The sequence below is a fragment of the Temnothorax nylanderi genome, unplaced genomic scaffold (genome assembly GCF_030848795.1).
Source record: "Temnothorax nylanderi isolate EJ_2023f unplaced genomic scaffold, tnyl_v1.0 TNYL_tig0028_pilon, whole genome shotgun sequence".
NCBI lineage: Eukaryota > Metazoa > Arthropoda > Insecta > Hymenoptera > Formicidae > Temnothorax > Temnothorax nylanderi.
The window spans coordinates 669063-694195 of NW_027249090.1; the positions used below are offsets into that span (position 1 = coordinate 669063).

Genomic DNA, 25133 nt, shown 5'->3' on the forward strand with positions numbered 1-25133 from the left:
GTCTTCGAAACAAATAACAGAAAGTCAAGAAATTAGCGAATCGCGTTTCCATATTAAGCTTTTTCTTTCGACGAATTTAACGCGCGAGTCGAAAAGCCGATCGTGCGGCTTGGAGAAGCGCGTACCGCACGGCGATCTCGGTCAGATTCGAGCATTGAACCGCGACGCGATTTTCGTTCGTTTAACACGCGTTTTCCGCCGCGAGTCCGCTGATCACCGGGTATATACCATGCTCAATCGGAATCTGTAATCTACTGCCATTAACTTTAGAGCGCGTCTTCCCGACGAGACGGACTTTCGCGAAAACAAAAAAGCGCGAGACGCGCTGAAGTTCGCCTTTTTAAATCGAATTTCCAAATTAAAGTATTTCGCAGTACGTACGGTGCTCTCTTTTCGCGCGTACGGCGAAACGTCGCGAGCGTCGCGAGGTTTCACGTTCCGCGGCTCGCCGTAACAATTTTCATCGGAATCGCGTTATCGTTTATCGCATTACGCGATTCGATACAGCGGAATTTATCGCGAACGTGCGACGCGCGTTATCGCGAAAACTTTCCATTTTTACGCGCGGCCGCTGTTACGCGGCACGCACGATACATACATACGTAACCGGACATTCCAGCGCGCGCGGACCCCCGTTCCGTTCGTAACCGCCGCAACCATCCAACCGCCATGTCGGCCGGCGAGCGGCCGAAGGCGACGGCGTTCACGGCGACGCGTCGCGTCGGAACGGCCGTCGGCGGTGTCGGCATCGCGCGACGGTGTACTGTACTATCGGCATTGGCTTCGCGGCGCACGGTCACCCGTGAGAGAAAGAGAGAGAGGGGGAGCGGGAAGGGGCGGCGGGGAGAACGCACTCGCGAGGGAGCGAGCGAGAGGGAGGGAGAAGGAAAGGGTGAAAGAGAGGGAGAAAGAGAGAGAGAGAGGACGCAGGTACGAGGGGGCCACACACACGGAAGGTCCGTGGCGAGAGAGCGAGACGAGGAAGAGAGGGGGGAGAAGGGGGGAGAGAAGGAGAGGAGAGAGAGAGAGAGAGAGACAGTCGAGCGCGAACTCGTGGTGTGCGGAGGTGCCACCAGCCGGAGTCGGAGTAACAGCGGAGAGTCGGAGGTGGCCCGTGCCTGTGGCTACCCGTGACCGCCCGTGGCTCGAGAGCTGTAACAATCGTCTCGTCGCGCCGTTGTAACGTGACGCGCGCGCGAGAGAGAGAGAAGAGGTGCATGCGTGCGTGCGTGCGTGCGCGACGCGTTTCTCGCCCGTCCGTATTTTTTACCTCCGTCGCGCGCGCGACGCGACGTCGACCGTCGCGTCGTCCACCGGGAGCACGAACGGCGCGAAGGTGCTCCGTGTGCCGCCGTCTCTCCTCCACGCTCCTCTCTCGCTCTCCTTTTTTTTTCTCTCTCTCTCTCTCTCTCCATCTCGTCTCCTCTCCGTTCGCTCGTTTCTCCGCTCCTTCGCTCGCCTTCTTTCTCTCTCCCTCACGTACCACGCGAGTGTGATCGGTACAGTGCGAACCAGTGCGACGTGATACGTTCTCGCTCGCGGATCGCCCTTCGCTGTGCTCGCGCGACAGGATAGTAGGTGCCGCGCGTATACGTCATCGTGAAAAAGACTGTCAGGAGTGCCTTACTAACTTCTTCCCCCCTCCCCCGAGCTGGCTGTCGTACGGTCGTACGGCCCGACGCGGACACGTTCACCGTCACCGTCACGGAGCGAGATCCCGAGCGAAGAGAGAGAGAGAGAGAGAGAGAGAGAGAGAAAGAAAGAAAGAGAGAGAGCGAGCGAGCGAGAGAGAGAGGGACGGATAGATAAAGAGAAAAAGAGAGCTCCACTGCGCGCCGTGCGACGAGGTAAGAGCGCTTCCCGTGTTTGTTTTCCGAAAAAGCGAGACGGTAACGTTACATTAAAGGTCCGTTCGCCGTGCGACTCCGACGACCGACGGCACAGGGACGTACGGAGGTTATGTTTCCCGATGACCCCTCGACTCTCCCCTCGCGTCTCCACCGCGCTCCTCTCTTCCCCTTCCCTCGCGGCCGCCCTCTCCCGCCCTGTTGCTTTTCCTCCTTCTCGCCGCGTCCTTTTCGCGCTTCACCCTCCCCCTGCGTCTGTCTCCTTCACTCCTCTTCTCCCTCGCGCGTACTTTGTTCCCCCTTTCTCCCTCGCCCCCCCTTTTTTTCGCATTCTTTTTCGCGTGTCCTTAGACGTCGGAGCGAAACGCGACCAAAGTTTCGAGAGACCCGCGGCTCGATCGAGTCCGCACACCTGGCGGCGATTTTCATCCGAACACTTGGGACACTCGCGGTTACGCGCCGTTCCATCTTTCTCCTCCACGTGCGGGGGGGTTCCTTCGTTACCTCACGTTACGTACGGACGTACTTGACTCTCGCGTCTACGTCCACGTTTGTGTCTCTCGCGTTTTTCGCGTGTCCTACCCTCGCGGTACCTCGCGACACCGCCGAGGTTCGTAACCTCTCGATACGGGTTTCGCGTGCTATCAGCTGTCAGCCACCACCATAGTCCATGCCACCTGTCCGAAACTCATGTACGCGCGCGCGCGCGCGCGCGCACACGCGTATGCCTTCTTTTTTTCTGCCTTGCTCTTTCTCTTTCTCTCTTTCTCTTCGCTTCTTTGCGCCTCGCCGCGTTACACGCTCCCTCACCTCTCGTCCGGCTCTCGGACGTTAAACCGCACGATTTTACAAGTAGTTTTCCTCGTAGGTCTTTAGACTGATGCACGATTCCTCTCGAGAAAGGCGTGCGGGCGCGCGCGCGCGCGCGCGCGCGCGATCAAGCGATCGGCGATCGGAGCGTGCCAGCTCCCGGAGTAGAGAAAAGGCTTGTTGATATTTCGGCGCGCAGGCTCTCTGGCATGACAGCGCGACCGGCCTTGAGCCCCCCTTCCCCTTCCCCCTCCGCGTCCACGTGTCCCGTCTTCCCCCGCGCCGCTCTCTTCCATCATGTCCCTACTATAGGCGCACCGCACGATACTCTATGGACCAGTGACGCTCAACGTAGGACGTTCCCGCTCCCTCGAGACTTCCCCGATCTCATGTGTTCGCCATATTTTTTTCTTTGTACAAGTTCTTTACGCAAGTTTGTCCCTTTATGCCTTAGCCTCGTAGCCTTAGGTCGAGGCTTTGGCGGTCGTCGTTTGTTTACTTACATTTACATATTCGTATTGACTGACAAATGCCACATGTTTCCTGAATAAATACGCGATTACTTGTTACATGAAATATATATTATACAAAAAATGATAAACGCGTACGACGTATAAAAAAAAATAACTTATCGGAATATACTGCAGAAATGATATACCTCGTATAAAGAGGTAGACGATAGACGGTGAGCGGTAGGTGTGTTTGAACTTTCGCAAGAGGGCACATATTTTAGCATTTTTTAAATATCTTTTATATATTTTCGGCACGAAACTGCGATCGTCGCGTTCGATAAGCGAATTCTGAATATCGGCGTACGGAGTTACCGACCTGATTAATTTCATACATTACAAGAAGATATATCAAAATTTTTAGAGACGATTATTGTTTCTCGCTACGAAAAGATTATTGAAGAATTCGCGAAGAAACTTGTCGATAAAATATACTTTATTTATATTTTTATTGCTTGTGTGTGTGTGTGTGTGTGTGTGTGAGTTCGGCCATAATTACAGATAACGCGAGCGTTCATAATCTGTAAGATTTATGGGCTGAGAGGAGGACGCTTTATCTCGACGGGGCACCACTGCTCCTTATGAACCGCGAGTCCCGCTCTCCCCCTCCCCCCTCCTTCTTTCTCTCACTCTCTCTCTCTCTCTCTCTCTCTTTCTCTCTCCACTCCTTCTTCATCTCTTTCTCCTCGGATCCCGATCTCGATCTCGTCTCATCGCGACGCGTCTCGTTCGGAGAGCGCTCGGGCTCTCCTCTCCTTTCTCTCGCGGCGCGCCGCGCCGCGCGCTCGGACACGAAATCGCCGCCGAATCGCCGAGCGGGCGTTTCTCAAGGTAGGGAGAAGTAAGTGACCGAGAGCGCGACCCGAGAAATCGTAAGAACGCGTCAGGGGCCGCGGCTCGGCGGAGTTCGGCGGCGATTGAAGGAGCCACGGAAGAAAAGAGAATGAGAGAGAGAGAGAGGAGGGAGGGGGAGACGGAGGGGCGCGCAGAGAGCGAGGGCGAGAAAAATCTCTCGCTCGCTCGCTTGCTCGCTCGCTCGGAGCGGGTCTCGGGAGAGGAGAGAAAATGAAACGGGAACGTACGGACGCGAACGGGCGTTAGCCCGTAGCGGTATACGGGCGTATATCGCGCGGCGCGGCGCGGCGCGGCGGAGCGATCGCGCGACAATGGTATCGGTATATACCCGTTCGCTGATCACGGTCGCGACGACGAGGCGACCCGACACGACCCGACGCGTCCCGCCGCGTCGCCGTCGCCGTCGCCGTCGCCGTCGCCTCTCATCTCGGATGGGTCGAGATCGAGCGCTCCACCTTGACGGCTCCACCTACATCGCGCGGAGCGCGATAGAACACTCCGCGTGTCGTATTCGCCTTTCGCTTCGCCGTATCCTGGTATACAGGGTGTTCCAGAGTTGTTGTCCGATCGACCGGCATTAATGATCGAACTTCTAACGTTACTTCTATGGGGAACGCTTCTCGGGGGAGCCAATCATTTTTTTTTTCCGCGAAATCGTCACCGAGACGTCTGTGCAATTGATCTATTCCGACGTGCCGAGGATGTAAAGAATCATAAAATTTCGAGAAATGATTATTGGTGTCATAAGATAATGTCGAATAACTTCTAACTAATCTTCGAGCAATTTGTTTTATCAAGGTTTTTTCAACCCCGTTTAATCGCGACGAGTCTATTTTCGTTGACGAGTTATCGTATCGTATATTGCAGAGTTTGCAAAGCGCGCGACAGGATGAATCGCGCCAACGTCCTTCGGCGGGAAAAGAACGCGCGGCCGATTAGATTAAACGTTGCAACGTGCGTCTTGCGTCGAGATATTACGTATACACGTTATACGTACGTCGGATTTGCACGGCACGGCCGCGGCGTTTCGGCGTGCGCCGCCGCGCCGCGCCGCGCCGCGCCGCGCCGGTGCGAGTGAAACGGCGAAAGTCCGCCGCGTTGCACCCTCGTTTGACCGCTGTTTTTTCCGTGCCGCCGGAATGATACGAAAGGTCACGGAACGCTTAGAAGAACTTTCTCTGCGTTTGGTGATCGTTAGAACTCGCGTGCCAAGTAAAACTATATTTACCTCGCCGACACGCCGCGGCCGTTGCGGCGCGTTCTCTCCTTTTCCGAACTACGATTTACGCCGAAGAATCGATTCGATCCGCGCGGGTAAAATGTTTCACAACGAGATGCGATTTCGCGATACGCGATACGCGGGGCACCTCTTGAGGATCGCCGGTAAACTCTGGAAGCGTATATTTCTTGAAAAATCTGATGGGATCGAGTTTTTCCCGCTGGAAGTTACGAAGATACCTGGTATCGAATTTGATGAACTTTGACAGTTGAGTTCTAAAGACGGCAATATGCAACGAAACTTAATTTTTTTTGGTTTCATATTTACTGACAGAAAGTTTGCTTGAAAAATCTTTTAGCAAGGATCACGGAAAAAAAGATTAGCTACTGTAGCAAATTTAGTGACACCTAATATTTTTTTTGCAGCAAGAGCTATATTTTTTTGCAGCGAGAGCTATAATTTAGCAATAGTAGCAAAACCTCTTGCTCTCGCTGCAAAAAAATTTTAGCTGTCCCTTTTTTACAGTTAAATTTGCTATAGTAGCTAATCTTTTTTCCGTGATATATTTAATTAAGAATAATAACAACATATTTTCTAAATGAAATTATTGTTAAAAAATAATTCTTAATTCGAAAAATATTACGCGCTGAAGCCTTTCTCTCACACACATATGTGTATAAAATACCTTTTAATATATAAAATACTTATAAAATACCCTTTATATAATCCATCGGAGTGACGCAAATCTTTAAAGATCGATTCGTCGTCATTGGTATAATCATGGCGATCATTAACCAATACAATCTTATGATATTACAATTTTCCTATGTAAAAATAAATAGCGATTACGTAGTAGTCTACAAGCCTAAAGGCTTACATAAGGAACATCACTCGTTGCAGCTGACGTGAAAAGAAATCGGAGATACTCTCGGCATTGCTGCACGCCCGCGTCCGCGCAACGAAAAATCACCTGTATGCGCTGTCAGTTTAATAAATCAACTCTCGGGAAATCTGACATATACCATTTCTGTATACATATATAGCACCGTTAGAAAACATCAATTTTCGTTTCCTACATAGATATCGCGTTACTGATACGAATATAACGAATATAACAAAGTATTATTTGCAACGCTACAACAATTAAATCAGATTAACGCTTGAGTATTTTTATCTCAAAAAAATACTCTCCTTCTAATATGTCATATATATCATATACGAAGAAAGAAAGGTTAATTAGTCGACCCCAGATTAGCATTAATTCAGTCAGCGCACAAGTCTGATCAACGTACGTGGGAATAAATACTTCAATAAATTCATAACCGCGGACACCGGGGCTGCCTGTTGACCTCTGGTGTTACGAGAGTGACGTGGACGTCTACCGCGGTATTGGGTATTCTTGGCATATATCCCTGTTCACGGCGTGCGAGTAAAAGTTAGCCGGTGGTGGCGGCGGCCACGATGGCGACGGCGACGGCGGCGACAACGGGTCTATCCATTCGCGAGCGTGTCTCTCCGGGTAATCGCTACTCCAGATTGCGCAAGCACCTTCGGCACGATCTTATCATGTTGGCTGCAACGTACACTGCACGTACACGTGTACGTGCACGCATTCATACGCCCGTCACGTATACACGCATGTACCTGCGGCCGATGTGTACAGCGTGTGCCGGACAACACTTACACACAGGTGTAAGTGTCCTTTACGCTTGACGGGCCCGTGCGTGCGTGTCGACGGGCGTATGCGTACGGACGTATACGTGTGTCCGTGTACGAGGAAAGAAAAACGGCGTGAACGCGTGAAGGGCGGCGAGGAAAGAGGAACGAAGCGCTGGAAACTCCCTGGATCCTTGAAACAACGCGGATAAGCCTAGCGCAACTTATGAATATTGATGCACCTTTCTCGACGGACCGCACCTCGATCGCTCGTTTCTATTCGAGAACGATCATCTTCCCTTCGATCTGACCGTTCGTCGCTGTGCGCCACGACTTTTCGGCGTATGATCGCGAGACTATCAATTGGTTATTATTTATTATATAGCTTCATTTCGCGTTATATTCCCAGTTGCCCGTTTTCCAATGCGACCTTTCAATTGATTATGTGGTTTGCGGATTAAGTAGTACTTGTGTAGAATTATCTAATTAATGCACTTATATAAAATTACGATAGTGGAATATTGAGTGGTGAAATGTCATTTTAAACTTACAATTAATCTCTCGGGGGGAGGGGGGGATTGGAAGAAAGGGATATCGAGAAGAGTGAGAGAAAGAAAATACATAGAAGACGGCTCTATTAACGATAAAATCCTGTTATCTCACACTCCTGAATTCCGAGGAAAGCGTAGGACGAGGCCTACAAACCGCTGAACGCTCAAATGTCGCGTGCTCACCTCGGGGTCTCGAGGCATTTTCTTGCGACGCGCGTAATCAGCCTTGCGGTTTCACGTTTTCATTAATTTACGCTTCAGCGCGGTGTAACGCGAGCGACCTTATTCCCTCGCGACGTCCGGGGGAGGGTAATATATTAGACGAATGACGCGAGACAATCCGCCGTATCGCGACCATAAAGCGCGGGGCTCTTCCCACGCGTGCTCATACCTCGGCTGGAAAACGCTTTGAGAGAGCCAAGGCTCTTGTCCGGAATCACCTTAGCTGCAGCTGTACACGTTCGTCTGAGCACCTCTTGTTCTCCAAAGGTCGACGGTTACAGAACGCGCGCGGAACGAGGCAGCTGGGATATGTACGTACGGGCGGGATATCGCGACGGCGACGTAACGAATGCGGCCGTAAAATTTTTCTTTGCCACACCGCGCGTGTAAGCGGGGAAAAGGGAGGAAACTAATATCTCTGCTAGTCGCCACCGTTGGGGATATACCGGTTTCGGTGCTGCATTGTTTCGATCTAACGACGTGGATCTAGCGCAGTTCCTTGCAATCTCGCATTCTTAAAACGATACGATGTATGCTGGACGTTGTGCCGCGTTACGACGTGGAAAAACTGTTTACGCCACATGCTGAGAACCGACAGAAATTTGGGATCAAGAATGTCGAACTGCCACCGACTATTTCTAGACGAATGGGATATTTTTAGGAAACGCTCTTTAATTTCCTTAACTCGCTGTGATGCTAGTGCATTGCGTTTCTTTGAAGAAAAATATTAGCAGAGATTATTTAATAATATTAATAACGAATCAGAGAGACGTTTTCTTATTTTTACTATTAACTCTTAATAATTTTCGACTTGTAATTCTGTATATAAAACAATTTTCTGCTGCGTCGATTCTATTTGATATCTTATCTTGTTAGATATTAATAGCTGAAAAAAGTTGGCAGCCAGCTCCCTTCGTTGACAATTCTTGCTACGCCACTGCGTTTGTCCGCACTGATTTGTTGTGCGATCTGCCGTTCTCTGTTACATTCGGTGTGGCATTCTTTCAGTAACGGAGGCTGGAGTACAGCCAACAAACCTAATGCGAGCCGACGTGGCAATTCGATCTGACTGTGTACCTATATCTTAATCACAACAGCACGTAGATAACTTTTGCACTTAACTACATTGAAACTGCAAGAATTCTACCAATCTCCATTAATCTAACAACTTTAGTTTCTTTAAGCGATAATCTCTCCATTGTCATTCAGTTATAGGTACTTATGCACATCTAAAAATCTGTTACGCGAATTAATCATAAAAGTAAATTTTTATTGCGCCAATAGTGGTTTCTTGAAAAGTATGCAATAGAATCATTAAAATAGCGAAAATTAATCATAGAAATACATTTTTATTGCGCTGATAGGAAGTGGTTTTCGAAAAGTATGCAAAAGAATCATTTTGCAACCGCTTACAAAAGATTATTATCGTTAAATCAGTTTTATTTGAAAACGTGCTTTATCTTTCACTCATGACTCATAGTTATATCGCAGTTTTATTGTATTAATCCAATATTAATCGCGATCCGATATCTGTATATCATTCGAGAACTTATACTTTGCGTTCTTAGGACGTTTTGTGCTTGTTTGTTGCATTCCTGAGTTGCGTGTTTGCGTGCTCTCGGCACAATTTAATCTCTGCTATTGCACATCGTGATTGGAGTCATTTTTATCCGAGCACCCCAGACGCGCGTCTCGCAAATCGCTTTGTACGAACGACGTACCCCTCAAGGAACTCGGGGTTTTCCTCGAATATCCGATTACCCGGCTATCGATTACCATCGGTTCCGGGCGAACGTGTGCCGGCCGATGTCGCGCTGCGAAAAGGAAACGCGTGCACAGGCAGCGCGAGCGCGCGAGGCCGGTAGCCGCGCGACTGTGAACCGGTTTTCGATGCCGCTCAAAAATGCCCCACCGTCTCGGCAGCAATAATTTTAATCGACACCCAGGCCAGACCGCGCCGCCGCGCCGCCCGGCTGTCCCTCTCGCGTACACGCTCTCACGCTCGCGCGTGCATTCGCGAGATGTCGAAGATATGCGCTTGCGGGGCCCGCGACCGGGCCCCGGCTTGACAAGGCACACGCTCTGGCCCGGGTGAAAGGAAAACGCACGCGAGTGCGCGCCTACTACCTTCGGTGACAGAAGGAGACGGATTCCGCGGCGAGCGAGGGCATGCACGACCGCAGGAGACACGCGGAGTTTTCGTGGAATACCGTCGCGAAAGCTGAATCAGACGAGCGTTAGGTGGAGATGTAACGATGACGCAAAGCGATCGCGAGTAGAAGCCCGAATCGTAATCGTGATGCAATCGTGGAAATGCCAGGCTGGGTTACTTTCGCCAAAAGCTCGCGGCGGTAATGCCAAAATCATGTTGAACTTCAGAGATTCTGTTATATTCGTAATGACAGAAATAAAAAGGAATGCAGCTTGAAAATAAATGTTTCAATAATTCGAGTAGATTCTTTAAATTTCGAACTTTCAATACATTTGATATTTGATACGATTATAAAGAGATGTACGAAAGAAAAGGGATGTTTTATCAAGATCGTCACGAAAACGGTTTACTAATTTAACTATGTATAATTTTGAAATTTAAATAAAAAATCAAAGTAAACTTGTAAAAGAAATTTTAATTAAGAATTTCTTAAATAGATTATGTCGCATAAGATACGTATCTTTCGTATCTTCAATATAATACATATTTTTTTGTTGCGAATTATCTTGCGATACGCGACGCCGTAAAATATCTGCGGAAGGCGCGGATCACCTCCGGAATAAACGTACCCAGTCGCGATAGACGCCGACTATCGCGTTAAGGCTCCGAGAAATGGAACGGCGGGAACGCTATGCATGTTATAGCCGAGGAAAACCACTCCAGTTCGAGATACCGTTTTATTTCGTGCGCAACGCACTCGTGCCGGGTTCACACGATCGGCTGTCCCTCTCGTGCCATTAAATAAGAAATTTGTCTGATCGATATCGTGGAAAAACGTTATCGATAAAACACGGTGGTGTAATTTTCAGGCAGAACAATTTAAGCTTAATATTTTCAATTTTCTGACGCTTCCATTCCTGATGGAGTCCTTTTATTAATCGTTTGTATTTAAAAAGCGTTATTAAAATGAGCGCGGTAAAAAGAATACAAGATTCTAACAAATATTAATATACGTTTGAATAGTTGCAATATATGCAAATGAAAATGTCTTTATCGCGATATGTTTCCAATTTTCATATAAGTCATCGTGAACTTTTAGGACATACCCGCCGTAGTCTTAAAAGCAATGAATAGATTATTAAGAACATCTCGATGGTATGTGGCACATACGTTTACGATGACAGTGAAATATGGTCGACGCCCACTTTCATAATACTAAACCTTCGGAGTTTGATATCACTACTTATGTAGTAAATAACTTGATATATCACACATTATTATCTTTATGTTAAAATCTTATATGTTTCTGCATTAAAATCTGCAGTGTGTCTAGATTGTCTAAACATTAATTGAATTTATTTAACTGTGAGCTCGATACTTGTCTTAAATACAATATTTGAGTTCTTCTAATTTGTATCATTCCTCCTCTCTCAAAATTATCAAAATTTGTCTTCCAAAAGATTCTCATACCTCATTAAATGTATTATTCGTGTTTGCTATTTTATAAAATAGTCAATAGATTATGTGTATAACATGTAAAAAAAACTATTTCGCGGAAAACGTAAATGTTTTATGTGTTTATTATATTAAAATATATATTTAATCTAATTTTAGCAAGTGTGGGGTTAATACTCCCGAAAACGAGCGGGGTGTAAAATTGACGTTCAACCGCAAAAATTGCTCGGTAGTCCGAAGCGAATTAAGGCGCGCGAGCAATCATGCCATTCTGGCATGCCAACTCGTTGCACGCGAATGTTACACTTGGCCGACGTGTTTCCTCGTCGAGGACGAGGAGGTCTAACGTCTAACGTAATACGCACGAGGAGAGACAAATAGGGCGGCGCGATGTAGCGCGGAGCGGAGCGGACGCGTCGCGTCTTTCACGGTCATTCCGCGGGGCTGCCGATCGGGGACTCTGTTCGCGACCCGCTTAAAATAGAGCCGCCGTATATTCCGTAGGTCGTCGATCCCTCTTCCGCGTCACCTGCCATGCCGCCTGCTGCAGCTTGTGTCAAGATACGAGGAAGCCAGGCACTGCGCGTGCATCACGCGCAACCACTGTCGCGTTGCTCCGCTCCGCTCCGCGCAGCGCCGAGACGAAACGCACGCCCGCCCTGCTGCCGATGTCAAGAAACGGCACCGATCGAACGGTCATTGACTAAAGGCTTCGACGCTAAATAACCTTATGCCCGTTACCATAGACGCGTTGCGCGTTTCCACGAGAAAGCAGCGTTGTTAAGAAAAGGGTGGCTGACAAGCTTTGATGTTACATGAGAGATATTACGTGAATTCAATTCATCTTTATAAATATTGCGAACTTTAGTCAGCAACATTTTCGAAAGCTTCCTATCTGTAACACACATACATATTTGTCAGATTTTTTTGTATCAATTAGAGAGAAAAATGCCCTTTACAATCTGGACTAGATCTTGGTAACTTAATATTAATATATATATACATATATATATATACACACACATATATATTAATATAATAATAATATTGTGTGAATTTTGTATACCTTTCCAAACTCAGTTAACTGCGCGCAGATTTTTTGTCAGTATTTAAAACACAGCTCTTTCTTGGAATAGTAAATCCACATATTTAAATCGAATTGATTTTAAATTTTGACGCTAATAAGCATCCTTATTAAATCACGGTAAAGAATTTATTGCGAAAAATATCCACTCCAGTCAGGGTTCGAACCAGCCTTCATGCTGTGACATCTTTCAGATTTTTTCTCAAGTTAAATGCCACTTAAAATACAAGAAACGTGGTTTTATTCTTAATGAATTTTATGGCTTCAATTATGACAGCTGATTTAGCAATATATGAATTATTGTGGCTAATAATTTTACAAAAATTAATAACCTCGGACTACGAAGCCATCATTTATGTTAATGAGGTGTGTTTCGCAAGTCGTAATCATTTTATAATGGCTATTAATTATCCTCATCAATTAGCAAACACGATTGACATTATACGCCGTTGTCTCGGAAAATTCCGAGAATCGTTTAGTTATCAGGTACTTCCTTTTCAGAAAGCGCCATAATTTTGTCGGGGTAGTATCCTACGGTAGTACGGCACTTGGGCTATCGTTTCGCGTATGATAAAGCCCGATCGTGTTATCGTGGTGCGGAGGACGATGCTTTGTTCGCGAGCCTGCTATGTCAGACAAAACGGATATCATACGGCCGAGTAAAATGAGGAGATCCCACGGACAACTTGCACATTTTATAATGAGCTTGCTGCTGATTCGCTGCAAAAAGAGGATAAGGTGCAACGCGGGGCAGAAAATCGGCTTACGTACGGAGAACGTACGTAGGAGTTAGCCGAGCGGATTTCGCTAACTGCATTTACGGTTGTCGCTCTCCGCCGTGACTCATTTTTATCCACCTTTGATATTTCCTTCATTACCTTTTTATACGTTTTTTTTATACAAGGCAAAAAGTTGCGTAAATGCAAATTGTAATCAACTACGTGGAATAATTTTTCTCAAAGCTGTACTTTCGAGAAAAGAGAACGCTGTGGGAACGCATCGGATTTGACGCATCCCCGTCGACGGATTCGACAAACAAAAGCATTTATCTTAACGGTGGCGATTACGATGTTGCTTACCGCTATATGTTACATTTTAAAGCGTCGCGGCAATTGCCACTTTTTTATACTTGTCTTTTCCCATTGTGCCGGGCAACGGTAACAAATAAGCCTTACGACAAAGGCGACGTAAAGGGCACAAAGGACGTCAAAGCGGCTCGCTCGTGCGCCTACCTGTCGAAGGCAGCGGAGGGCCAGGGAGCCCGGCGCGGCGCGGAGCGGCGGCGTTTTTCTCGGCTCTCTCGGCGAGCCGACGCTTCCTCCGACCGTCCTTACGCGATGTCACTGACCCGAGTCCGTATCTCGATGCAAGAATAAGGAGGAGCAGGAGGAGAAAGAGACGGTAGAGTGGAAGGAGAAGCGGGAGGAGAAGGAGGAGGAGGAAGAGGAGGAAGAAGAGAAGAAAGAGGAGGAGGAGGCGGAGGAGGCGGCACGAGATTCCATCGTCGTAGTCATCGTTTGTCGTCACCTACGGCTAACCGCCGCCTGGCCACCGCCGCCGACGAAGACGCGAGACGACGACGACGGTTGAGGATCGTCCAGCGGTGACGGCGCGGCGGCGGTGGCGGTGGCGGTGGCGGTGGCGGCCGGTCGGAAAGGAGCGCAATAGCGTCGCACCGGTGCAACGATAGCGTGGGGCCGCGGCCTGGCCCGTGGCCCGGCTTGTCCCGGTCCGACCGACTCGCCTCGACGCGGTACGGTGCGGTGCGACCGCGACGCTCCCGAAGTGGGGAGAGAAGACCTTGAGCTGTGTCACGTGACCCCGAAGGTGCATAGGAGCCGGGTAGGGCGGTCGCGGAGGGCCTTGAACTTACCGCCGACGTCGTCGAAGCCGGCGTCGTAACTATCGCGCGCGCGCGCTCGCGTTTCTCAAGTCAGTCAAGTCAGAAGAGATGACTTGGGAGTCGGAGATAGAGCGACACTCGGCATGTGCGTACTACCGCGTACAATCTCCTATATCGCTTCCTTTCCTTCCGATTCACGTTTAAGTAAAGATGAGAGAGAAAGGGAAGACAGAGAAAAAGAGGTGCACGCTCCTCTCTTACACGCTCGCACTCGCTCGGCATGTACCTACGCTCGTTTCCGAAAACGTAGACCAGCTCGGTGCGCTGGTATGCGACCTGCACACGCGTCCGTGAGGGGCTACCTGCCGCATGCCGCCGCTACGCCTGCGAGTGCGAGTAGCGGCGCGGGTGCCAGGACGACACGTCGTCCGCGCGGTATCGCGACGATGCGACGCGACGGTCTCCGATATGCTCCGATATGCTCGACCGCTCCGGCTTCGCCCGTCCCGCTCGTAACTAACGTTGTTACGTTACTCCTCGAGGCACCGGCCGCGGTGCGTTTCGTTTGAACCTCGCGATAACTAGCCCGGCAAGACCGTACGAGTCCGAGAGTACGGTTACCGCGTTACTTGCGTCGTAGCCGTGCACTCCGTGCATGCGAACAAGATACCTGACTGCGGTAGCTCGCTGCGTCACGATGCGTAAAATAAGATAGAGTTATGGGAGCGATATGCTACATCTCTTGTAACTCGTTCTAGCCGTTCTACCTTCTACGACGGAAACGAAAGGAAATTGTGTAAAAGTTGTCGGTTTAAAATTGAAAGCAAGTTAACGTATATCCACCGTAAAGGTAAATTTTCAAGATAATTGCCTAATCTTTAATTTAAAATCGTTCTATTCGCCTATCTTTACAAAGAGTAGTACAAATAATTTCCTTGTTGCCTATATAATAAGAATTTAAAGTCCTAATGAATCGAGTTTCACAGCAAAATCTTGTTTCAATTAATTTAGTCGTCTTTAACTGAAGAATTTAAGACTTTTTATCAAGTCTTTAAATAAATGTCGTAAATTCAAAAGTCAGATGCAGAGAATAAATTAAATATTTATTAAGAAAAAGTCGATTTCTGATCCAGACTCCTGTTATTATAGACTCGCACACAGCTTTATGTTACAGCGGAGTCGTGAAACAGCGAGAACTGAATTATTTCTTTCGAGGACACGTCACCCGAGTTGCAACTTGCAAGGTGTTAATCGTTAATATATGGTGCTCGCGAGTTACATGCAGGTTCTCTATACACACGCGGCGCGTATATATACGCCAGTTGCGTAAATTATTTTAATTATCCGAGCGCGGTTTACGCTTCAGAGCGTGTGACCTAAATGAACAATTTTGCAATACGTTTCAGTTTGAAAAGGGACCGATAGCGAGCTTAACGGATCTAAACGGCGTACGTTTGCCGTTCCAATCATGCGTCGGATCGGAAACGCGTCGATCTTTGTTTTTCAATGACGGATCGCTTCCTGTATGTACGTCTGTCGCGTGATCGGCCGCCGAGCACTCGCACCATGTGCGGGCGTGAGTGAACGCGTGTGTTTCCGCGCGAAGGTCGTTCGGCGGTTCCGCGGGACCGGAAGTGGGCCGGCCTTGCGGCACGGCCATCGGCGCGGCGTAACCTTGCAGACAAGCGAGAGAGAAAGAGAAAGAGACTCGACTGTGCGTCAGCACTCGCGAAATCGCGTCTAATCTGTGCGACTGGATTTTCGGCCAACGTTCGTGCGAGAAATTCAACCGATTCGACGCTTAGTTAGCTCTGAGCCGAAACAGTTAAAGGAGTTCTGCATTCTTGCGAAACCCGTTGCGTAAACCGCGTAAATTGGAAAGTATATCCAGGAATTTTATAGGCTGCGGTCCATTTGACGCTACAAATGCTTCGAAGCGTTCTTCTTCTCCTTCTTTCTTCATTGAAAGAAAGGAGAAAAGGAATGCTTCGAAGCATTTGTAGCGTCAAGTGGACCGCAGCCATAATTAGACCTCGAAATAAAATTTCTATTTGAATTTCGCGCTAGAATTCGATTTAAATTAAAAAGATGGGAAATCGTTCTAATCAATCAAATATCGAGTGAGTTGTTAGTTTTATAAATCATCGATAATGTTAAAATAATAAAAGATCAAACATAGTTTGTTTCACTAATTGCATAATATTCTTTTGTATCAATTTAGTGATTAGGCAGTGCGTTAATAGTGGGCATTAATGCACAATAATTTGTTTGGAGATTCTTATTTGATATGAGAGATATTGCGAATAAAATGTTAGTATAGCAATGAAAGATTTGCATATTAAACACATAAGAACTGTATTCGTTTTTCTTTTTTAGCGATACGGAGCGAGCGTGAAATCGGCATCGATCGTGCACAACCATACGTAGCTCCCGATAATTCGCAGAGGCGACAATAAGAGGTCTCGCCGTAAGGATGCTGTACGCTTTCGTGAGGATCGAGAGGTCGCGAGCTTGCAGCGGCGTAACCAGCTGAGAATGTCAGAGCAAAACGGGCCCAGCGAGGGCCCAGGGCCAGGGCCCGGCACGGATTCGGGCTGGTGGCCAAACACGCAGTCTTGGAAATCGTCGGCGGCCGCCTCGTCGTCGACCTCGTCGACTCCCACTTCGGCGGCAGGTTCCGCATCCGTTTCTGTCTCCTGCTCCGCGTCCAGCTCATCCTCGACGAGCTCTTCCACCTCGGCCAACTCGTCCGCGACTTGTTGCCCCTCGTCCTGCATCGGCGTGTCCTGCACGATGAGCCCAAGCCGCTCCACGGAAACGGGGAAAAACGTGTCCGTCACCACTATTAACGTACCGCCCAATCAAGAAATGCACGATGGTATTACTCTCGACTCTTTATTAGATTCCCTTAACGCAGTACAAATGCAAAGTGATTATTTGAAATAATCTCTTTCTAATGTATGATGCCATTCAAATATTAATAAAGGGACTTCTAATTTATTATGTAAGTTTTTTGGCACGTTACAACAAAGAAGTAATTTTTATTAATTTTATTCATTATTATACCAGTGATAATTGAATCTATATACTATATTAGTTCTTTAAAAAGAATTTTTATTTGTAAATTTTTGTATTAATATCTAATAAGTTAGATCGTTAAAAAAATAGTTTTTCGTAAACAAGCTCCTTTTCTCAAAGTAATAAAATTTACAATACCTTTGATTACACATGCAACTATGATTTTAGGTAAAGGAGTATGTAAATATCTCGGAGGGCAGAATGGCGTGACGGTGTCGGTGGTATCGACCTCGGTACTGGGATGCGGAAACGCGAACGCCATACCGACAAGCGGAATCTGCACGAATACGGGGCCGCATAGTATCGGTATCGGAATCGGCGGCATCCTCGCCGCGAACGCGGCCGACATCGATGATCCCGAGGACAGCGACGGCGAGATCAGCAAGATCGACTTTAGAGGCGTCAATCTACGTTCGAAGAAGAAACGCGACGTATCGGGTAATCAGAATGGCGACAAAATCGGTGACGGAGATGCAAACGGCGACGGCGGGGGATGTTGCGATGACAATTCGCAACAGCAGCCAGAGAGGCCTATGTCATGGGAGGGTGAACTATCGGACCAAGAAATGTCTTCCAATACAATTACTAATCAGGTTAGACTCTTGTTGAATAATATAAAATTCGCCAACAGAGATTTGAAAAGAATATTTATATAAATTTTTTAAGAATCGTATAATTGCAAAGAATATGATTGTTTATTTATGCAAAAGTCAAATATAAACTTATATTCTTTTATACAAATTTTATTGTTAATTGAAAAAATTACTTGGCAATGCTGCATAAATGAAAACTGAAAGTTGATAACTACCTGATCACAGAAATACAATAAAGATATAACCAGTATCGACCTGTTTTATACCATTTATGTTATAATCCGTGCGAAGTAATAAAGTCAAACTTTGAATATAGATAAGCATTTTTACTTTATAATTACATGATTGTAATCGTGTAATTACATGATTGTATAATCATGTAATTATAAAAATTGAAAATAGTAGAAATATATAGAATTGTGTGTGCATATGTGTATATGTGTATATGTGTATAATTTAAAACTTCAATTAACTATTGATCTTAGGATCACAATGAGGAAACGTCTATGGAGGGGGTTCAAGTATGCAGCACGAGCCCTGGGCCCATGGAACAGAAATTTCCTATCAAGTCGGAACCGGATTTTCGATCCAGCCCAGGTTTCACAATAGGATCCTTTCACGATGGTGGACTGCCCATGACACACAATCAACAACTGCAGCAACAGCAACAGCAACAACGCGGTATCGAAAATCTCGAACAGACGCAACAGAGCGACCTACCGCTTCTCGTAGGCAAGCTTCTCGGTGGATACAACAACTCGACGCCTAATCACAGTCCTGTTCTCAATCCGCGACATCATCTAACTAAACACAGTCATACTAGATCGCAGGTGAGCTAATACAACAACCTAAATAAATACCGTACTAACACGTTAACCCGACATGTTTAATTATGCATACGCATATACATTTTAACTCTCGAACTCTCGTAGGTGCCGTCACCAGATTCCGCCATTCATTCCGCGTATAGTGTCTTCAGTTCACCAACCCAGAGCCCCCACGCGGCACGGCATTCCGCTCTAGGAGCGGGCAGTCCGATACCCTCCTCGTCGCTGTCCCTCTCTCGACACAGCTTCAACAATTCGACCTCCTCGTTATCCTTATCGCTGTCGCATTCGCTTTCGAGGAACAATTCCGACGCTTCCAGTAGCTGCTACAGCTACGGCTCGCTTAGCCCGCCTACACATTCACCCGTCCAGCAGTCGAGACATCCGCATTCGCACTCGCAACATCATCAGCATCAAGTGGCGCAAGGTAGTCCGCTGCATCTACCAGCCTCGTCCGCAGTCGCCGCACATCATTACTCGTCCTCTTCCGTACCAGGCTCGGAACTATCGCCGGACGGTCATGCTGTCGCGGAGGATCAGGAAGACTGTAGGATACCCTCAGCGCCGTCGGGTATCTCCACAAGGCAACAACTGATCAACAGCCCCTGCCCGATTTGCGGCGACAAGATAAGCGGCTTCCATTACGGCATCTTCTCGTGTGAATCGTGCAAGGGATTCTTCAAGCGCACCGTCCAGAATCGCAAGAACTATGTGTGCCTTAGAGGCGCAGGCTGTCCGGTCACCGTGGCTACGAGGAAGAAGTGCCCGGCCTGCCGCTTCGACAAGTGCCTCAACATGGGTATGAAACTCGAGGCGATCAGGGAGGATCGTACCAGAGGCGGTAGAAGCACTTATCAATGTACCTACACTCTACCGGCAAATCTCGTTGGTAGTTCTGCCGGCGGTATGACCAGTGAAAAACTGACAACGGCGGGCAATTGCAGCCCGGCACCGGCCGGTAGCGAGCACCATTATTCCGTTAGATACCATTCAAATCATTCTCACAAGATACAAGTAGTACCTCAACTTTTGCAAGACATCATGGATGTGGAACATCTTTGGCATTATAACGACAATGATCGGGTAAGCGGCAGTGGAGGGGTACTTGGAAGTGCAAGGAATAATATTGGTGACAGTATGCTGTTCGGTGGATCCGGAAGTGGTCTGACGCCCAGCGGTATTGGAACCGCGACCGGTATTGGCGCCGGAAACAACGGAGGTGCGGTGGAATGTTTGTCGAATGACTCTAGTAACGTCGATACTAATAGTAAGAAAGGAGAGACGGCGAGCCCTGCCAGTTCGACCTCAACGGGGGCGTCTGATCAACATTCCACAAATGGCAATACCACCAACAATAGTAATTCTCAAATCGCCAGTAATTCCAATGGCAATTCAGCGCAGCATCCGGACTTTCTATCTAATCTGTGCAACATCGCGGATCATCGGCTTTATAAGATCGTCAAGTGGTGCAAGAGTCTGCCATTATTTAAAAATATCTCGATCGACGATCAAATCTGTTTGTTGATCAACTCTTGGTGCGAGCTACTACTTTTCTCCTGCTGTTTTCGCAGCATGAGCACTCCCGGTGAGATAAGAGTGTCTCTTGGCAAGTCGATTACTCTAGAACAAGCAAGACAGCTTGGTTTAGCGACTTGCATCGAGAGGATGCTCGCTTTTACCGACAATCTGCGAAGACTGAGAGTAGACCAATACGAATATGTTGCAATGAAGGTAATTTGTCTTTCCCTTTCGATATTAAAGATCCTTATTCTCAGTGCATATGTAGCACTTGAATGCTGAATACAGCTTAGCTGTTTGTTTCATATATTTGTATCATGTAAAATTAAAAGCAACTTTTTGTATTAGATGAATATAACCCAAAAAATTGTATTAAATATAGTTAAGTATTGTGAATGAAGAGATGAAAACATGATCTAATTTTTTTTTATTTATAACGACATGATAACAAGTATAATATCAACTTTTTTATATCTGTTTCTGGAAATTAAAAGGTGATCGTGCTGTTAACATCCGATACAAGCGAATTAAAGGAGCCTGAGAAAGTCAGAGCCTCTCAGGAAAAGGCCCTTCAAGCACTGCAGCAATATACAATCGCGAGGTATCCAGAAATGCCTGCCAAATTCGGTGAACTATTGTTGAGAATTCCAGATCTACAAAGAACATGTCAAGCAGGAAAAGAATTGCTCAGTGCAAAACGCGCCGAGGGAGAAGGCAGCTCGTTTAACCTTTTAATGGAATTGTTGAGAGGAGATCACTGAATTGTCAGCACAGTGAACTATGCCGTAAGAATACAAAATTGCTTTAAATAATTATTGTCCTGATTGTTGATTATATAATCCGACCTCTGTTTTCTTTTCAGATTCCACGCTTATAGGGTCCATAAGCTTAGGGAATCGGATATAATAAATAATCGCAGAGTAAGAAAGATTAGGAAAAAAAAAGGAAACGGCAGATGTAAGGTCTATAGTGACATTAGTACTTGGTGAGGGGATTGCATTCTTCGTAATTAGGACGCATTAACCTAACAAAAAGATGAAAAGAATTTTTCTATTTTACACCGGAATGCTTCCATACAGGTTGTGCATGTTCGCATTCCTGTTTTGAAACAAACGAATTTCGAAGCGGCCTACGGTGTATGCCGGATACGTATGTACGTTCCGCATACAGGTAGATGCTAATGAGACTGAAAGTTTAATTGACGGAGACACGCAGAGCATTTACTTTTACAATGATAAGCGTTGTATAAATACGGAGATGGTATCAAATAGCATTAAAGTGCTAAATTTTATTAAATTGATGTAATCTATTCGAGCGCGAGCTTTATAGTGGCGAACGCGGATCTATAAACAAAGTTGACCTTTAATTAACGATTATAATAGAACAACCAGTATTGCGTATCGTTCTGCGCTTACTTAAGAACAGAGCATAGCCATGCCTTATCTATCCCGGTTATGAAAGTGTACTTAAAACTTAATACATCAGTCGACCAATTGTCTACTTATAGAGCAGTTAATCATGGAATAATTAGTTGATATCGCTTAATTAGTATATATCGTCCACAGAATACATGGTTTTTATCGATCACACAAAATACATTTTTTATTCTCTTTATATGTTTTAACAGCTTGCCAACAAAGGGAAAAATGAAATTTTCAATTGGCATAAGTATCACAGAAATTTCCAGCAATACATATAGCTGCTATCTTTTCTGTAAATATGCTTTTTTAAGCAAGGAATTGACTAATACTGCTTTTCCGTTTTACTTGTAGAAAGGATTTTATTTTTATTAAGTATTATCAAAGCATAAAAATAAAATGGCAAATCAGATTATATGTTATATATATATAAATGTTTATATATTATATATATTTATATTATACATTGTTTTGCATAATCGTAATATAATCTGAAAATTTATTAATTTGCGTTTCTTTCAATATCAGTGGCAAACTATATTAAAACTCCCGTTTTCTCATTGCAGTCATATGGAATTATGACATCAAAGCAAGAAGCAAATTTTTTCTTTGCAATATACATTGAAATAAATAAATGTTTTGCATGCCATCAGTAAAAAATTGATAAAATATATCGAATACTCCTTTAAAGCCTGGAGATTAATAAATAATTATAAATCTTGATCAATTATCATAAGATACATTTTTGTTCAAAATGTAGCGTATGTACATGTAATATAGTAAAATTATATATGCATTTACTAATACAGAAGAATAAAAAAGGGAGTTTTCGTTTTTTATCGATTTATGTTGTTGAACGTGAGCGATGTCTGAAAAAATGGTGAATTTCAAGCGCAAAAGATTTATTTGCGTAGTGCAAGAAAAAATTCACTCTGTTTTATTTTTGATATAATATAATATAGCTGTAATGAGGAAACGGTGGCTTTAAGAATTTTAAAATTTTATGCTAGTATCAGCGAAAGGATGCTTATTGATATTGTAAAAAAATTGTAAAGTTACAAATTTATTAAAATTAGTATATTCGCCAATCACGTAATTATTATTTTTGTTATAACATTCTCAAATACATGATACAGGCTATCAATTAATGCTAATATTTGAGACGAAAACGACTTGAAATTTATATATACACTGGTTGTATGCGTATACATAGGCAAATAAAAGAATGGGCAATTAGCCATTAATACATTTTTATTTGTCTCTTTGCTGAATCTATATTTACAATATAGTGTCGAAATTATTTTGCAATAATTTTTCTTGAGTATGGGACATAAAATGTCTTTTAGGACAGGAAAATATTAAGAATATGGCGTATTGACTACGGATCAGCATGATTCCTTTACTAAGTCAAGGAACGAGAACATTTATTTTTGAAAGAAATGCATTATAAATGTCGCTCGAAAGATGCAGCTATAAGCTTGCGTGCGAAACAAACGAATTGATCTCTGTCGTTGGTACTTTAATGAGACTGTCGTATATATTAGCACATTGTTCTTTGTACAATTAATTAGACTTTTTTTTATTTGTTGTCTACGTTCGATGAAAAAGCATGTGAAGAATATCTCAAGACACTTAAAAAAAATATTACCGATTCGCGCAATACTTAATATAAAGATAATTTATAAGAACCGTCTTCCTACATTTCTATAAATTCTAATAGAAAATAACTTATCATCCTCTCAATGTATATGCGCACACATATCATTCGCGTAATTATGAATGATTTCCTTCTTCAAAGTTCATTGTAAACATTTATATAACATTGAAGCCCTTGATAATAATCTGTACATCTCATCATGCACAATAATAGTGATAACGTATCAGAAAATATTAGCCAGTATTTTGAACGATTCTTCGAGTGGTATTGAATGAATATTGAATTTGTATTAAAATACTTCAAATCGGATGCTTAGTTTGATTATACTTAAAAAAATGCAACGAAAGTAACGCTGTAAATATAAAGAGAAAGAATCATATTTTGTTGTGACGAGTGTGTGTGTGCAGAACGCGTAAAAAAGTGGGAGTGGGAGATAAAAAAAAAAGAGCGAAAGAGAGAAAATGAGGGGAAGCATGCGAGTATGATAGTATACTTGTAATAAAGCATATAAAAGTCGACTTAAGCGAAATAATATGAAAGTAGAATTACAAGAGGATAAATATTTGCCTGTTAAAAAATGACTATTCTATGTTTATGTTTGATAAAAGCTATTTCTACATACTTGAATGAGATACTTCTGCTGTAGCTCAGTGATAATTGTCTTTATTTGTACGTGCGTATGTGTGTGTGTGCGTGTGTACGACACGCGGTAAAGGAATTTGCTTAATTTTTCGTGTGCGAGAGAAGAGCTAGCTGTAGAGACATTCTCTTAACTGACGCAAATCAGTTCTCGTCCTCTTTTTAAATCGTCAAAAGCAGAGAGCTATGTACTCAATTGTTACAGTCTTCCGTTTCCAGTAGTATGATACGATATCGTCGCGAATTACGATGCTCGCGTTCGTATTGTAACACATTATAAAGATTTGACAAAAAAAAGTCTTTTTGCCAATCATGACAATATTCGGAGGAAGCTGTGTAGAATCGGATTGTATGATATTGTACGAAGAGCTTAAATACGACAGACTGCACACAATGGCAATTAGATAGATATAAATATATATTTATATTCGGATTTATACATTTATATATAAATTATATGAATATAAATATATGTTTATATTTGGATTTATATATTTATATACATTATATAAATATATAAATATAAATATATATGAATGAATATACATACAGTTGTGTGTAAGAGAGAAGTTTGTAAGTATAACGAGGGTAAGGACATAAGGGCCAAACAGCAGTGTAATATTAATCAGATCGTATCCTAGGGATAATATTATGGATACTCAACACGTATAGTATTTCTTATTGATATATAAATATATATGTGTGTATATATACATGTTATATATAATATAAATGTATATATATATGCGTGTATAATTAAATACAGCAAGAGAAAAATTTTATAGAGAAAAGATACCGACAGAGTTTTATCCACTCAGTATCAACTAGCTCAGCAGTCCTGAAAATTGCATATTTTTTACCTCGATATTGTAAAAATCTCCGCGGCCGAGCGTTTGTACGTAAATATTAATTATCATACGCTAGACGATGATCTCAATTACGCGAAGCACGTTCGGCATTAACGATTTTAGATGCTACTGACCTAGTTGAGACCGCGCAAGAGAAGAAAAGAAAGAAGAAAAAAAAGACAGAAAGCACCCGATGTATGTTACTGCTGAGAATATTTCGTTCCCGACTTAGGAGAGAATAGCTATTCACGCAGACACAATTAGAGAGTAGTTTTATACATATGACACGAATTATCAGTACGAAATAAAAGAAAAACTTTTTATAAAATGATACATTTATGCTCATTCGCTC

General features: G+C 44.6%; 2 protein-coding genes across 5 annotated transcripts in view; one reads left to right on the plus strand and one right to left on the minus strand.

The window, feature by feature from the left end:
* The window catches only part of LOC139770253 (uncharacterized), a 160946-nt gene that overhangs the window by 134724 nt on the left and 1089 nt on the right, over positions 1-25133 (minus strand). The window lies entirely within an intron of this gene.
* On the plus strand, positions 820-25112 carry Hr39 (uncharacterized). 4 transcript variants are annotated; one of them, XM_071702056.1, is made up of 7 exons: positions 820-1847; positions 16580-17081; positions 17450-17874; positions 18360-18704; positions 18807-20432; positions 20714-21004; positions 21082-25112. In XM_071702056.1, the coding sequence occupies exons 2-6, from the start codon at positions 16739-16741 to the stop codon at positions 20978-20980; spliced, it is 3006 nt and encodes a 1001-aa protein (XP_071558157.1). In that variant the 5' UTR covers positions 820-1847; positions 16580-16738; the 3' UTR covers positions 20981-21004; positions 21082-25112. The 4 variants fall into 4 exon arrangements, with proteins under 4 accessions (XP_071558157.1, XP_071558160.1, XP_071558158.1 ...); XM_071702059.1 differs by lacking the exon at positions 820-1847 and adding an exon at positions 5094-7262; XM_071702057.1 differs by lacking the exon at positions 820-1847 and adding an exon at positions 13824-14202.